Genomic DNA, 16,262 nt, shown 5'->3' with positions numbered 1-16,262 from the left:
ATGATAAACATCACATGCAATCAAATAGTGACATGATATGGCCAATATCATTTTGCTCCTTTTGATCTCCATCTTCGGGGCGCCATGATCATCGTCGTCACCGGCATGACACCATGATCTCCATCATCATGATCTCCATCATCATGTCTTCATGAAGTTGTCTCGTCAACTATTACTTCTACTACTATGGCTAACGGTTAGCGATAAAGTAAAGTAATTACATGATGTTTATGTTGACACGCAGGTCATAAATAAATTAAGACAACTCCTATGGCTCCTGCCGGTTGTCATACTCATAGACATGCAAGTCGTGATTCCTATTACAAGAACATGATCAATCTCATACATCACATATATCATTCATCACATCCTTTTGGCCATATCACATCACATGGCACATGCTGCAAAAACAAGTTAGACGTCCTCTAATTGTTGTTGCAAGTTTTTACGTGGCTGCTATAGGTTTCTAGCAAGAACGTTTCTTACCTACGCCAAAACCACAACGTGATATGCCAATTTCTATTTACCGTTCATAAGGACCCTTTTCATCGAATTCGATCCGACTAAAGTGGGAGAGACAGACACCCTCTAGCCACCTTATGCAACTAGTGCATGTCATTCGGTGGAACCAGTCTCACGTAAGCGTACGTCTAAGGTCGGTTCGGGCCGCTTCATCCCACGATGCCGCCGAATCAAGATAAGACTAGTAACGGCAAATAAATTGACAAAATCAACGCCCACAACAACTTGTGTTCTACTCGTGCATAGAAACTACGCATAGACCTAGCTCATGATGCCACTGTTGGGGAACGTAGCAGAATTTTAAAATTTTCTACGCATCACCAAGATCAATCTATGGAGTCATCTAGCAACGAGGGAGAGGGGAGTGCATTTAAATACCCTTGTAGATCGCGAGCGGAAGCGTTCAAGAGAACGGGGTTGATGGAGTCGTACTCGTCGTGATCCAAATCACCGATGACCGAGCGCCGAACGGACGACACCTCCGCGTTCAACACACGTACGGTTGGGGAATACGTCTCCTCCTTCTTGATCCAGCAAGGGGAAGGAGAGGTTGATGGAGATCCAGCAGCACGACGGCGTGGTGGTGGAAGCAGCGGTGATCTCGGCAGGGCTTCGCCAAGCTCCAACGAGAGGGAGAGGTGTTACGAGGGGAGAGGGAGGCGCCAGGGCCTTGGGTGCGCCTGCCCTCCCTCCCCTCCACTATATATAGGGCCCCTAGGGGGGGCGCCGGCCCTAGGAGATCCCATCTCCAAGGGGGGGCGGCGGCCAAGGGGGGACTTGCCCCCCAAGTCAGGTGGGGCGCCCCCCACCCCTAGGGTTTCCAACCCTAGGCGCAGGGGGAGGCCCATGGGGGGCGCACCAGCCCACCAGGGGCTGGTTCCCCTGCCACTTCATCCCATGGGGCCCTCCGGGATAGGTGGCCCCACCCGGTGGACCCCCGGGACCCTTCCGGTGGTCCCGGTACAATACCGGTGACCCCCGAAACTTTCCCGGTGGCCGAAACTGGACTTCCTATATACAATTCTTCACCCCCGGACCATTCTGGAACTCCTCGTGATGTCCGGATCTCATCCGGGACTCCGAACAACTTTCGGGTTACCGCATACTAATATCTCTACAACCCTAGCGTCACCGAACCTTAAGTGTGTAGACCCTACGGGTTCGGGAGACACGCAGACATGACCGAGATGACTCTCCGGTCAATAACCAACAGCGGGATCTGCATACCCATGTTGGCTCCCACATGCTCCTAGATGATCTCATCGGATGAACCACGATGTCGAGGATTCAGGTAATCCCGTATACAATTCCCTTTGTCAATCGGTACGTTACTTGCCCGAGATTCGATCGTCGGTATCCCAATACCTCGTTCAATATCATTACCGGCAAGTCACTTTACTCGTACCGTAATGCATGATCCCGTGACCAAACACTTGGTCACATTGAGCTCATTATGATGATGCATTACCGAGTGGGCCCAGAGATACCTCTCCGTCATACGGAGTGACAAATCCCAGTCTCGATCCGTGTCAACCCAACAGATACTTTTGGGGATACCTGTAGTATACCTTTATAGTCACCCAGTTACGTTGTGACGTTTGGTACACCCAAAGCACTCCTACGGCATCCGGGAGTTACACGATCTCATGGTCTAAGGAAATGATACTTGACAGTGGAAAGCTCTAGCAAACAAACTACACGATCTTGTGCTATGCTTAGGATTGGGTCTTGTCCATCACATCATTCTCCTAATGATGTGATCCCGTTATCAATGACATCCAATGTCCATAGTCAGGAAACCATGACTATCTGTTCATCAACGAGCTAGTTAACTAGAGGCTCACTAGGGACATGTTATGGCCTATGTATTCACACATGTATTATGATTTCCAGATAACACAATTATAGCATGAATAATAGACAATTATCATGAACAAGGAAATATAGTAATAATCATTTTATTATTGCCTCTAGGGCATATTTCCAACACTATCATGTATGCAATGCTGTGTACCAGACCTGATGTGTGCCTTGCTATAAGTCTAGCAGGGAGGTACCAAAGTAATCCAGGAGTGGATCACTGGACAGCGGTCCAGAACATCTTGAAGCACCTGAAAAGGACTAAGGATATGTTTCTCGTTTATGAAAGTGACAAAGAACTCATCATAAATGATTACGTTGATGCAAGCTTTGACACTGATCCGGACGATTCTAAATCATAAGCCGGATACGTGTTTACATTGAACGGTGGAGCTGTCAGTTGGTGCAGTTCTAAACAAAGCGTCGTGGCGGGATCTACATGTGAAGCGGAGTACATAGCTGTTTCGGAAGCAGCAAATGAAGGAGACTGGATGAAGGAGTTCATATCCGATCTAGGTGTCATACCTAGTGCACCGGGTCCAATGAAAATCTTTTGTGACAATACTGGAGGAATTGCCTTAGCGAAGGAATCCAGATTTCACAACAGAACCAAGCACATCAAGAGACGCTTCAATTCCATCCGGGATCTAGTCCAGGTGGGAGACATCGAAATTTGCAAGATACATACAGATCTGAATATTGCAGACCCGTTGACTAAGCCTCTTCCACGAGCAAAACATGATCAGCACCAAGGCTCCATGGGTGTTAGAATCATTACTGTGTAATCTAGATTATTGACTCTAGTGCAAGTGGGAGACTGAAGGAAATATGCCCTAGAGGCAATAATAAAGTTATTATTTATTTCCTTATATCATGATAAATGTTTATTATTCATGCTAGAATTGTATTAAACAGAAACATAATACATGTGTGAATGCATAGACAAACATAGTGTCACTAGTATGCCTCTACTTGACTAGCTCGTTGATAAAAGATGGTTAAGTTTCCTAACCATAGACATGAGTTGTCATTTGATTAACGGGATCACATCATTAGGATAATGATGTGATTGACATGACCCATTCCGTTAGCTTAGCACACGATCGTTTAGTATGTTGCTATTGCTTTCTTCATGACTTATACATGTTCCTATGACTATGAGATTATGCAACTCCCGTTTATCGGAGGAACACTTTGTGTGCTACCAAACGTCACAACGTAACTGGGTGATTATAAATGTGCTCTAGAGGTGTCTCCGAAGGTACTTGTTGGGTTGGCGTATTTCGAGATTAGGATTTGTCACTCCGATTGTCGGAGACGTATCTCTGGGCCCTCTCGGTAATGCACATCACTTAAGCCTTGCAAGCATTGCAACTAATGAGTTAGTTGCGGGATGATGTATTACGGAACGAGTAAAGAGACTTGCCGGTAATGAGATTGAACTAGGTATTGAGATACCAACGATCGAATCTCGGGCAAGTAACATACCGATGACAAAGGGAACAACGTATGTTGTTATGCGGTTTGACCGATAAAGATCTTCATAGAATATGTAGGAGCCAATATGAGCATCCAGGTTCCGCTATTGGTTGTTGACCGGAAACGTGTCTCGGTCATGTCTACATAGTTCTCAAACCCGTAGGGTCCGCACGCTTAATGTTACGATGACAGTTATATTATGAGTTTATATGTTTTGATGTACCGAAGGTTGTTCGGAGTCCCGGATGTGATCACGGACGTGACGAGGAGTCTCGAAATGGTCGAGACATGAAGATTGATATATTGGAAGCCTATGTTTGGATATCGGAAGTGTTCCGGGTGAAATAGTGATTTTACCGGAGTACCGGAGGGGTTACCAGAACCCCCCGAAGGCTATTGGGCCTTATGGGCCCAAGTGGAGGAAGAGGAGAGGCAGCCAAGGGGCAGCCGCGCGCCCATCCCCCCCCCCCCCCCCCCCAGTCCGAATTGGACAAGGAGGGGGCGCGCCCCCTCCTTTCTTTTCCTTCTCTCCTCCTTCCCGCCCCAAGTCCTAATCCAACTAGGAAAAAGGAGGGGAGTCAGTAGGACTCCTCCTGCGCGCCTCCTCCTATGGCCGGCCGCACCCCCCTTGCTCCTTTATATACGGGGGCAGGGGGGCACCCCATAGACACAACAATTGATCATTGATCTCTTAGCCATGTGCGGTGCCCCCCTCCACCATAGTCCACCTCGATAATACTGTAGCTGTGCTTAGGCGAAGCCCTACGTCGGTAGAACATCAACATCGTCACTACGCTGTCGTGCTGACGAAACTCTCCCTCAACACTCGGCTGGATCGGAGTTCGAGGGACGTCATCGGGCTGAACATGTGTTGAACTCGGAGGTGTCGTACGTTCGGTACTTGATCGGTCGGATCGTGAAGACGTACGACTACATCAACCGCGTTGTGCTAACGCTTCCGCTTTCGGTCTACGAGGGTACGTGGACAACACTCTCCCGACTCGTTGCTATGCATCACCATGATCTTGCGTGTGCGTAGGAAATTTTTTGAAATTACTACATTCCCCAACAATATGTTGCCCGACTCAAGGCGAATCGGTCATCCTTGTACGAGGCCGACCTCTTTTCTCGACCCATGATGCCAACTACTGAGACCAGATTAACACTTAATTCGAGTCGCATGGCCGTGATATTTCTAGTCGGATCACACGAGAGGGCCTAGAGAATATCTCTCCAGTCAGAGGGGCAAATCCTTCTCAGTCGGTCATGTCTCGCCGCATGGATTTGGACTAGCCCAAAACCTACCTTTCAAACTATCTAGTTACCGAGTGGCATTTAGTCGGCCCTAAGTAGGTTGGTCACCATCTAGGGCTCATGCACAGGCCTCGGGTCTAGGACACATAATGCATGTGGTATTGAGACTAATAGAGACCTAACTGCATCTCATGGTTAAGTATGTTCGATTCGATAGCTTATTTGAACCCGGATTTTGATTTCTCGAAACCGGCTGCAGATCTAGCCGAGTACATACCATCCGTCTAGCATCCCGGTACTAAATGGCCAGTGAGGCCGAGCCATCAATTATGTTTTATGCCAGTCTAGTCGGATATGAGTCTGCACAACCTTTACCGACTGGAGACTATTAAAACACTTATCATACAATACATTGTCTCCAAAACTATTTTTTACAAAAGACCACCGCCACTTTGCTCCATATTTGTAGAAAACCCCTCAACCTCTCGAGACCAGTCTAATCCCTCACGCACCTCATCCAAACAAACAAGAACAAATGAATTTTGGATGAAACCTAAAGGGAGTATTATGAGACGAAGGGAGTATTATGCAACAGAAGAGGGTACTCTACTGATCGTGACGACGATCCTGATACTGATACCGCCGCTGCTGCTGCTTCTTATTCATGGCCTTGGAGTAGATATTTTTAGGGGTGAAATTTAGTAGATGGACAGTTGGATTAGGCTCTGCCTCTGATGCAGACAGACCTGTCGAAGACCCAGCTGAACCTTGCGAACTCGGGCTCTTTCGCGGCTTTGATCGCGCGGTCGTGGGCCAGCTCCTCCACCCGCCGGATCTTGCGCGGCAGCCCGCAAACGTACTCCTGAGCGCGCCGCCCCTCGCCGGACAGCTGACCCCCGGCGAGGTCAGCCACCTTCCACCTCCGCACGAAGTGCTCCACCATGTCGCCGTAGTCCCTTGCCGTGTACACCCCGGTGCGCTGCGCGACCGCCGAGAATTTCGCGAAGAGGTCGGCGTCTCGGCCGTCTGTCATGAGCTGGCCGGGCATGGTGATCTTGTCGCGCAGAACGGCGGCCACCGCTCGCACCATCCCGTCCGGGTCGAGCTCGAAGAGCTTGGCGGCTGCCTTAGTGTATGCCGCCTCGTGGCGCTTCTCGTCGGCGGCCACGACGCCGCAGATCTTGGCGAGGCAGCGGTCGCCGTGGCGCATGGCGTGCCTTGCGGTGTGGGAGTGCGAGATGAAGGTGGCGCGCTCCTGGAAGGAAGTGTAGACGACGTTGTGGTAGGGGCTAGACGGCCTCAGCATCTGCATACCGTTGCGGAGGAGGTGGTGGACGGTCCTCTCAACCCGGCGCATGTCGACGCGGCCGGAGAGGTAGAGATAGCGGTTGAGGAGGTCGCCGTGGCGGTTCTCCTTGGCCGTCCAGCCCCGGAGCCAGCGCACCCAGGGGAGCTCGCTGCAACCCGTGTCGTCGCGGTTGCCCACCACTCGGTTGCTCATGCACATGTACGTCGGCAGCGCTTCCTCCGTTACCATGTTGCCCACCAGGCACACCAGCACGTCGTCCGGCACGCCCGACGCTCGGGCCTGCAGCTCCTCCACCATCATCGTCATCGACGGCTGCTGCTCCTCGGCAACGCTACCTGCTGAAGAAAGTGAAAAGCAGGGAAGCAGGTCGCTGGGCTGCCACGCGTCCTCCACCGAGGTGAGCAGCGGCAACATCTGTTCCTGCACCCACCCGCCTAGGTTCAGACTCCGCACCACCTCCGCCTCCGCCTGCTCTGGTACCGGCATTCCCGTCACCGTGTCCTCGAAATGAGCTGTCGCGGTGAACTTGCAGGCCCGTGTCCCAGCTCTTGTGGCAACCCGGTTCCTAAACCTGCACGCATGATGCATCAACGATTACACTTCATCCGCTTGCTCATCACATCGCGTACATATGCGTGTGAGGAAGAGAGCCTTGCGTACGTACCAGCTTGGATGGGCCTGTGCCGGCATGGCGATACCGTGCGGGAAAGACTTGAGCATGCTCATCTTCTCGGTGCTGCAAAGGCAAAAGCTTCACCGACGATGCAGTATTGCAGGCAACGTGATGAGCCCCTGCATGTTTGCTCTGTATATATCTGCACCTGCATGTGCGGGAAAAAAAGAAGCAAGGGAACCTAAAGTAGGCGTTGAAGCTCGAAAGAATTTACCGCTGAAGAATCTACCTCCGGCCCTTTCGCGGAGATCGATGCATCCAATTCTGGTATAAAGTTATGAAACCTTTTCACAATTGACTGCATGTGAATACTGTGTGGGTCATTCTGTGCACACAATTTTGGTCAGAGCGCGGAACGGGTCAAAATTACTGTTTCTACCCTCCTAAGGACATCTCCAACATGAATCACCCAAACACCCGCAAATGTCCTGATTGACCGGTTCAGACACTTTTAGCCGTCCAATACAGATCCTCAAATCGTGCCTCACTGGTCTAGACGTTCAAAATCCAACAGCTCGACCCCAAATCGGGGTAGCTCTGAGAGAGTGTGGATGCCCTCCACATTGGCGTTCGACACCCCAGATCTACAAGAAAAAGACATTAGACTTGCAATACCATAAGATTGAAAAAAAACTTCACAAAATGACCTATCTACTATGAACACGTATGGATTTCAAGGCATATGCCCATGGGCATGGCCACATCCATGGCATAGTTCATGATAACATGTTCAGATTTGGCACAACCATGAGTGTTACCATTGTGGACAATGTTTGCATAGGAATTATAGATGTTTTGGAATAAAAACTCATTTTTCCCATTTTTCAAGTGCGAGAAATGACTTTTTTGTGAAGTAAGTGGCTGAAATAAGTTATAAAATTGGGTCTTGCCATTTTTCATCCAAAGTAGACCACATTGCATGCACACTGCCCAATTTTTATGAATTATTTCTATATTTCATCCATTTACTGAATTTCTTGAAATTTATCAAAACTTGATCAAATTTGAACTAGAAGTGTCAACTATCTTGGTCTTCAAAATTGAAAAAAAATCATGTTTAGCTTTTGAATTGGTAGTGTAGGCACTGGGCACAACCAAAGTTGAAATTCCCAACCATTGGTAGGATTGGTCAACCTTGCAAGTTTGACCACATTTTGAAAAAAAATTCAAAGAAAATGGAAAAAGCCTCAAGAAAAATGAAATCCCTGTGACTTATTTTTGGAATAAAAACTTATTTTTCCATTTTCCCAATGCCAGAAATGACTTTTTTGTGAAGTGGCTGAAATAAGTTATAAAATTGGGTCTTGCCATTTTTCATGCAAACTAGACCACATTGGATATGAATTATCTAGTTTTATTCTATATTTTATCCATTTACTGAATTTCTAGAGATTAATCAGAACTTGCTCAAATTTGAACTACAAGTGTCATGTATCTTGGTCTTGAAAATAGGCAAAAATCATGTTTAGCTTTTGAATTGGTGGTGTAGGCAGTGGGCACAACAAAAGTTAAAATTCCCAACCATCTAGTAGCATTAGTCATCCGTGCAAGTTTGAGCACATTTTGAAAAAAAAACAAAGAATATAAAAAAGCCTCAAAAAATGAAATCCTAGTGCAAGGAATCCTTTTGTGTGAACTAGTTACTAGGAAAAATCATAGACTTGCAATACCACAAGTTTGAAAAAAAACTTCACAAAATGGCCTATCTACTATGAACTTGTATGGACTTCAAGGCATATGCCCATGGTCATGGCCACTTCTATGGCATAGTTCATGATAACATGTCCAAATTTGGCACAACCATGGGTGTTACCATTGTGGACAATGTTTGCATACCAATTGTGCACATTTTGGAATAAAAACTTACTTTTCCCATTTTCAAGTGCTAGAAATGACTTTTTGTGTAGAAAGTGCCTGAAATAAGATATAAAATTGGGACTTGCCATTTTTTCATCCAAAGTAGGCCACATTGGATGCACACTGCCCAAGTTTCATGAATTATCTCATTTTATTTCGTTCTCGAACCCGTAGGGTCCGCACACTTAACGTTCTATGACGATCGGTATTATGAGTTTATGTGTTTTGATGTACCGACGGTAGTTCGCAGTCCCGGATGTGATCATGGACATGACGAGGAGTCTCAAAATGGTCGAGACATAAAGATCAATATATTGGAAGGCTATGTTTGGACATCGAAATGGTTCCAGATGAGTTCAGGCATTTACCGGAGTACCGGGGGGGGGGGGGGGGTTACCGGAACCCCTCGGGGAGTCAATGGGCCTTATCAGGCCTTAGCGGGAGAGAGGAGGAGGCGACCAGGTGGAGGGAGCCCCCCCCAAAGCCCAATCCGAATTGGGTGGGGGGCCAGCCCCCCTTTCCTTCCCTCTCTCTCCCTCTTCCTTCTTCTCCTACTCCTACGAGGAAGGGGGAGAAACCTACTCCCACTACTAGGGAAAAGCCTATACACAGAATCTTACCAGCAGCGCGCTTTAAAATAAGGCATTACTGCTAACTAGCAGTAGCGCGCGCACAAACCTCACTGCTGAAATAAATGTATCAGTAGCGCGCCCTCTCAAAGACGCGCTACCGCTAGAATTGCCACGCCGCCGCCGCTAGGCTAGTTCTAGCAGCAGCGCGCTAATATGAAGAGCGCTACTGCTAGGGGCCATAGCAGTAGCGCATTTACATAATAACCGCTACTGCTAAGTTTACTAAAAAAATTAGTCCCACCTCGCTTCGTGAAGAGAGTTTGTACCACCTTAAATATGTTACTTCTCAAACTTCCACAACCACTTGGTCCTCATTGAACTCTATGTCTAGAATTTGTGGCCGCAATATGAGTGTTCACCAGTTCCTAAACTGGTGAGGACTCATATTGACAAATCAGATTGTACACAAAAAGATCATTGATGATCAATGTATTTTTGATGTCTATTTTTACATGCTGACACATAGCAGTAGCGCGCTCTTTGTGAAAGGCGCTACTGCTAGGTCGTTTAGCAGTAGCGCCTTTTGCTGTAGCGTGCTACTCCTGAGACATTCCATCTCCCCCACTCTTCGATCTATCCGATCCACTCACACTCACACTCACTCGATCTCCCCCTCACCCCCACGCCGGTCCTCCCCCGTCGCCCCTCCTTCGATCTGCGCCGCCTCCACCTCCTCCTCCTCGCTGGACTCGGTACCGGCCTCCTCCTCCGTCCTCCCTCTAGTCGCCACTGGCCGGCCCCTCCTCGCTCCACCTTCCTCCTCCGTCCTCCCTCCACTCGCCGCCGGCTGGCCCCTCCTCGCTCTGTCTTCCTCCTCCATCCTACTCTCTTCTCCCTCCTCGAGTCGCCCCTCCTTCTCCCTCCTCCCTCCTCCATCCACAACCCCTCCTCCCCGCTACATTTTGATTTAGTAGGCTAGTTGATTTAGTTGATTTAGAACATTTTGATTTAGTTGATTTAGTATTTAGTTGATTTAGAACATCTTGATTTAGTTGATTTAGTAGGCTAGTTGATTTAGTTGATTTAGTAGGCTAGTTGATTTAGAACATTTTGATTTAGTTGATTTAGTATGATAGTTGATTTAGTTGATTCAGTAAGCACCATTTTATTGTTATTTTTCTGTACATGGATAGGTAGATGCTTTTGTTTTTTTGTAATAAGTTATTTTTTGGCAAAATGTAGGTGCCAATTTAGTTAAATTTGCCACTTGTTTTTTAATCAATTATCTTAGGCAATAGGGGCCAAATGAGATGAAATGTCTTGGTAGGTGGTACCCTTATTTGGTAGATATTTGTGAAAAGTTTTTTCGGCAATAGCTGCCACCGAAATGCTTTGTCCATAAAATTACTTCTCGCGGAAGAACCAAAAATATCACATGCTACTGTTTTTCTTTCCTGTGAAGTGAATCATTAATCCTTTGCTTATATTGCTTTAGGAAAATGGCGCCACCACCACCACCACTATGTCGACTGTGCAAGTCAAGGTGCACCAGCAGCCTTGCAACTGGCAAGCTATTCGGCATCTACTTCCAGCCGAGTTTTTGTCATGCGGCGGTAAGAAATTAGATGAAATGTAACAACTATTTTATTTTTAGTGTTGGCATTACTGCATTGTGTCATTTTGCTTTTTTACACAGATCATCCCATGTAATGTGAGGTTGAAATTCAACAAGCTGACAAGAGACACCGTGACATTTGAGGCTCCTGGGGGGCCATACACTATGGAGGTCGAGAAAGGACGCAATATATCGCAGATTGGAGGAGATGGATGGGCCTGTTTCCTTGCCCACATGTGTCTTACTGGTGGTGAGTTGATCAGCTTCTCCTTCAGAGCATAAAGACCCAAGCTGGATGTCACTTATCTCAACCTGGTGGAAGATGACTGAGGGAGTCCTGGATTAGGGGGTCTCCGGATAGCCGGACTATCTCCATTGGCCGGACTGTTAGACTATGAAGATACAAGATTGAAGACTTCGTCTCATGTCCGGATGGGACTCTACTTGGCGTGGAAGGCAAGCTAGGCAATGCGGATATGGATATCTCCTCCTTTGTAACCGACCTTGTGTAACCCTAACCCTCTCCGGTGTCTATATAAACCGAAGGGTTTTAGTCCGTAGGACAACAATCACAACATACAATCATACCATAGGCTAGCTTCTAGGGTTTAGCCTCTCTGATCTCGTGGTAGATCTACTCTTGTACTACCCATATCATCAATATTAATCAAGCAGGACGTAAGGTTTTACCTCCATCAAGAGGGCCCGAACCCGAGTAAAACTTCGTGTCCCCCGCCTCCTGTTACTATCCGTCCTAGACGCATAGTTCGGGACCCCCTACCCGAGATCCGCCGGTTTTGACACCGACATTGGTGCTTTCATTGAGAGTTCCTCTGTGTCATTGCCGTTAGGCTTGATGGCTCCTACTATCATCGATAGCGATGCGGTCCAAGGTGAGACTTTTCTCCCCGGACAGATCTTCGTATTCGGAGGCTTTGCACCGTGGGCTAATTCGCTTGGCCATCTGGAGCAGATTGAAAGCTACGCCCCTGGCCATCAGGTCAGATTTGGAAGTTTGAACTACACGGCCGACATCCGTGGAGACTTCATCTTCGACGGATTTGAGCCACAGCCGGGCGCGCCGCACTGCCGCGATGGGTATGACCTAGCTCTGCCGCCGAACAGTACCCCAGAGGCCGCGCCCGCATCAGCTCCGACCCTTAGTTCGGAGCCAACTGCGCCAATCAAGGACGGGTGGTTAGACACTGCCTTAGGGGCTGCAGTCTCAACGGCGATCGAGCCAAACTCTAGCATAACCCTCTGTGCAGCCCGTGACTCCAAGGTGCCAGACTCTTTCCTGGACTCCGAACCATCCGCGCCTCTGCCAATCGAATCCGATTGGGCGCCGATCATGGAACTCACCGTCACGGATATCTTTCAGCACTCGCCCTTCGGCGACATTCTGAATTCACTAAAGTCTCTCTCTCTTTGTCAGGAGAGCCCTGGCCGGATTATGGCCAACAGGATTGGGATGCGGACGACGAAGAAATTCGACGCCCACCCACCACCCACTTAATAGCCACTGTCGATGACTCAACCGACATGCTCGACTTCGACTCCGAAGACATCAACGGTATGGACGACGATGCGGGAGACGAAGAGGAATCATCGCCCACAGGGCGCTGGACGTCCACTTCATCATATGACGTATACATGGTGGACACACCAAAAGAAGACGACGACGAGGAACGGAAGGACGCACCGAAGGCTTGTTCCATCGAGAAGCAGTCAAAGCGCCGGCCCAAATCCCGCCTCGGCAGAAATAACGATCATACAGACCCCGCGTTGGAGCAGGGCGAACCACTGCCGGACCACGGTAATACGGGGAATCAAACCGAACAAACCAATTCTGTTAAAGATAAGAGTCCGGACGACATAACGCCGGACAGGCACCCGGAGCAGCAGAATGCCCGTCAAAGGCTTGTTGCCACCGCGAGGAGTCTGAAAAAGCAGAAGCAAAGGCTCAAGGCTGTGTAGGACACACTCCAAATCAGATGGAGTAAAGTATTCAATACAGCAGCGAAGTACGGCGACAATCGCCCCACCAAGAGCTACCCAAAGCAGAAGTTGCTCCCTGAATTCGATGAGGAGGCCTCAGACCCCCCACAACCAAAAATCAAAACAGCCACCTGGTCGGATAGATGACCTCATGGCCAACATAGAGCGGCAAACAATGCCACTCACAAGACAATATGCGATCCACGCGAGGGCTCGCACCAAAAGGACGACACAACTAGATCCATCTATCGACCACGCAAGCGCGCCCCAGCATACAATGTAACACAACAAACATCCGAACAATGCGGTACACCTAGATACAGGGGTGCCGCACACCCCTTATGTTTCACCGATGAGGTGCTGGACCATGACTTTCTAGAGGGATTCAAACCCGTAAACATAGAGGCATACGACGGAACAACAGACCCTGGGGTCTGGATTGAGGACTATATCCTCCATATCCATATGGCTGGAGGAGATGATCTCCACGCCATCAAGTACTTACCCCTCAAGCTCAAAGGGCCAACTCGTCACTGGCTTAAAGGCCTCCCCGAAAACTCCATTGGAAGCTGGGAAGAGCTCGAAGACGCTTTTCAGGCAAATTTTCAAGGGACTTATGTCCAACCTCTGGACGCGGACGATTTGAGTCATATAACTCAACAGCCCGGAGAGTCAGCCCGAAAACTTTGGAATATGTTTCTTACTAAAAAGAACCAAATTGTCGACTGTCCGGGCGCCGAAGCCTTGGCAGCTTTTAAGCATAGCGTCCGCGATGAATGTCTTGCCAGACACCTCAGCCAAGAAAAGCCGAGAACAATGGCAGCACTAACAAGCCTCATGACCCGCTTTTGCGCGGGTGAGGACAGCTCACTAGCCAGATGCAGCACCAGCGACCCCAGTACGTCTGAAGTTAGAGATGGAAACGGGAAATCACGGCGCAACAGCAATAACGAACGCCGGAATAAAGAAGACAACACGAAGAGCACGACAGTAAACGCCGGATCCAAAAGCTCTCGGCCAGGTTAGCAAAAGCCGCCCTCTAAAGGCGCCAGAGACGAACTGTCCAGCCTAAACAAAATTCTGGACCAAATATGTCAAATCCATAGCACCCCTAGTAAACCTGCTAATCATACCTACAGAGAATGTTGGGTCTTCAAGCAGTCCGGCAAGCTCAACGCCGTACACAAGGGGGAGGATACACCAAGCGAAGACGAGGATGAGCCTCTCAAGCAAGACACTGGGAACAAAAGAAATTTCCCCCAAAAGTCAAAACAGTAAGCGTGTTACACGTGATCAAGGGAAAAAGCAAAACAACACTCCCAGAAAAATATGCCCAAGGGCCTATCACCGCGGAGTCCTGCCACTGGTCGTCTAAACCGATCACTTTCGACCATCGTGATTACTCAGCAACCATCCGGCATGCAGGATGGGCTGCCCTGGTATTAGACCCAATAATTGACGGATACCACTTCACACGAGTCCTGATGGACGGTGGCAGCAGTCTAAACCTGATATATCAGGATACAATCCGCGAAATGGGGATAGACCCAACACAAATTTGTCATAGCAATACTACCTTTAAAGGAGTAACGCCAGGCCCAGGGGCTCGTTGCACAGGCTCCCTGCTACTAAAAGTTATATTTGGCTTCCCCGATAACTTCCGTAGCGAACATTTAACCTTCCACATCGCTCCGTTCCAAAGTGGCTATCAAGCACTACTCGGACGCGAAGCTTTTGCTCGCTTTAATGCAATACCGCACTACGCTTCCCTCACACTCAAGATGCCCGGTCCACATGGCATCATTACAGTAAACGGAAGTATTAAGCGATCTTTGCGCGCCGGACAGAGTGCGGCTGCCTTGGCAACCGCACACTAAAAACGGCCTCACCAACTAAAGCATTTAACAAGTCATCAAGACCTCGGACACGATTAGTCGAGTCCGGCACCGCTATATGTAATTTATACCGGATCAATGGTCACAGCCCTATTACAAATACAAGGGGCTCAATGCGCGGAGACAAGTGGCAATTTTTACTCATCTTGAATTATATATGGTTTCTTTAAAAACTATCTTTTCGCACGACAATTTTTTCACCTAAGTTCCTCTCTTTTACAGATGATCATTGTGCTACACCCGTCCATGATACGGCACAACGGAGACACAGGCGCAGACGTGCAACAGGGACCCGCTCCAAGGATTCTTTTTAGATTAAGACCCTGCGTAAACCTTTTTTACTGTCTCTTGTTGATACATATCCACCGAATTCTCAGCACAGTTGAGAAGGATGCTGACGTCTTGGCATGTGGCCACGTCAGAATAATGCACGTACCTGGACACAAGGGGCTTCTTACGAAGCGCACTATTTAGGCCCGGTTTATACCATAAAGACCGAATACCTTAGGGAGTGTTCGGCGTCGCGAGTTTGGCCCTATATGCATCAGCTCCGAATCATTGTCTTTGGTTAAATGTTGGGTTTGCCCGGCTCCTGTGTTTTGGTGCCTTACGTTCCGCTTTACCAGCTAAGGTAGCACCAGGAGAACTACTGAGATTGTGCCCTGGTTCATCTGGACGAGCACCTCAGTAGAGAAAGCCGAAAATTGACTGTCATGATATAGCGTGAGACTGGTCAACCACTCGATGACCTATCGGAATGTTAGAATTCCTCCGCCTTAAAGAAGGGCCGTTTTCCAGCTAGGCATGTACGCACCCCGCTATCGGGAGAGTGCGGAGCCACCAAGGGCTATCTTGTAGCCCCACTGTCAAACTCCTATGGCTAAGTGAAAGTGTTAAAGCATTATAGTCTGGTTGCCTCGTTCGCTACGCTATCACCTCCTTAATAGGACCAAGACGTTGGGTTAAGTGTGAACACGCGTTTTTTGCGAGCACCTCCGCATTATATGCATGGGGGTTGAAGCTGACGGCTGCAATCTTTCAGGTTATACACATGTATACATAAACGGCCGCACATGAGGCATCATACTACTTTCAGGCAAAAGTATAAACATAGCCTCATAAAAACTTCATAAAAGCATTGTGTTTACAATGAGAATACATATCATTCAAACATAATATTTTTCGAGCACTGGGCCTCTATCAAACGAGCACCCTCGATAACCTCCTC

At 48.4% G+C, this 16,262-nt stretch overlaps 1 protein-coding gene across 1 annotated transcript; it reads right to left on the bottom strand.

The window, feature by feature from the left end:
• Window positions 1-5,696: 5,696 nt before the first annotated feature.
• On the bottom strand, window positions 5,697-7,224 carry LOC147971818 (acyl-[acyl-carrier-protein] desaturase 4, chloroplastic-like). Its single transcript, XM_087526360.1, has 2 exons — window positions 7,089-7,224; window positions 5,697-6,995 (listed from the first exon to the last, which is right to left on the bottom strand). Exons 1-2 carry the CDS (start codon window positions 7,148-7,150, stop codon window positions 5,834-5,836), a joined length of 1,224 nt encoding a protein of 407 aa, XP_087382486.1. The 5' UTR covers window positions 7,151-7,224; the 3' UTR covers window positions 5,697-5,833.
• Window positions 7,225-16,262: the final 9,038 nt, after the last annotated feature.

Source organism: Triticum urartu, chromosome 5A (assembly GCF_056163025.1).
Source record: "Triticum urartu cultivar PI428250 chromosome 5A, HENAU_Tu73, whole genome shotgun sequence".
NCBI lineage: Eukaryota > Viridiplantae > Streptophyta > Magnoliopsida > Poales > Poaceae > Triticum > Triticum urartu.
The sequence above is the reverse complement of the archived record's forward strand: the minus strand, read 5'-3'. Positions and strand labels throughout refer to the sequence as shown.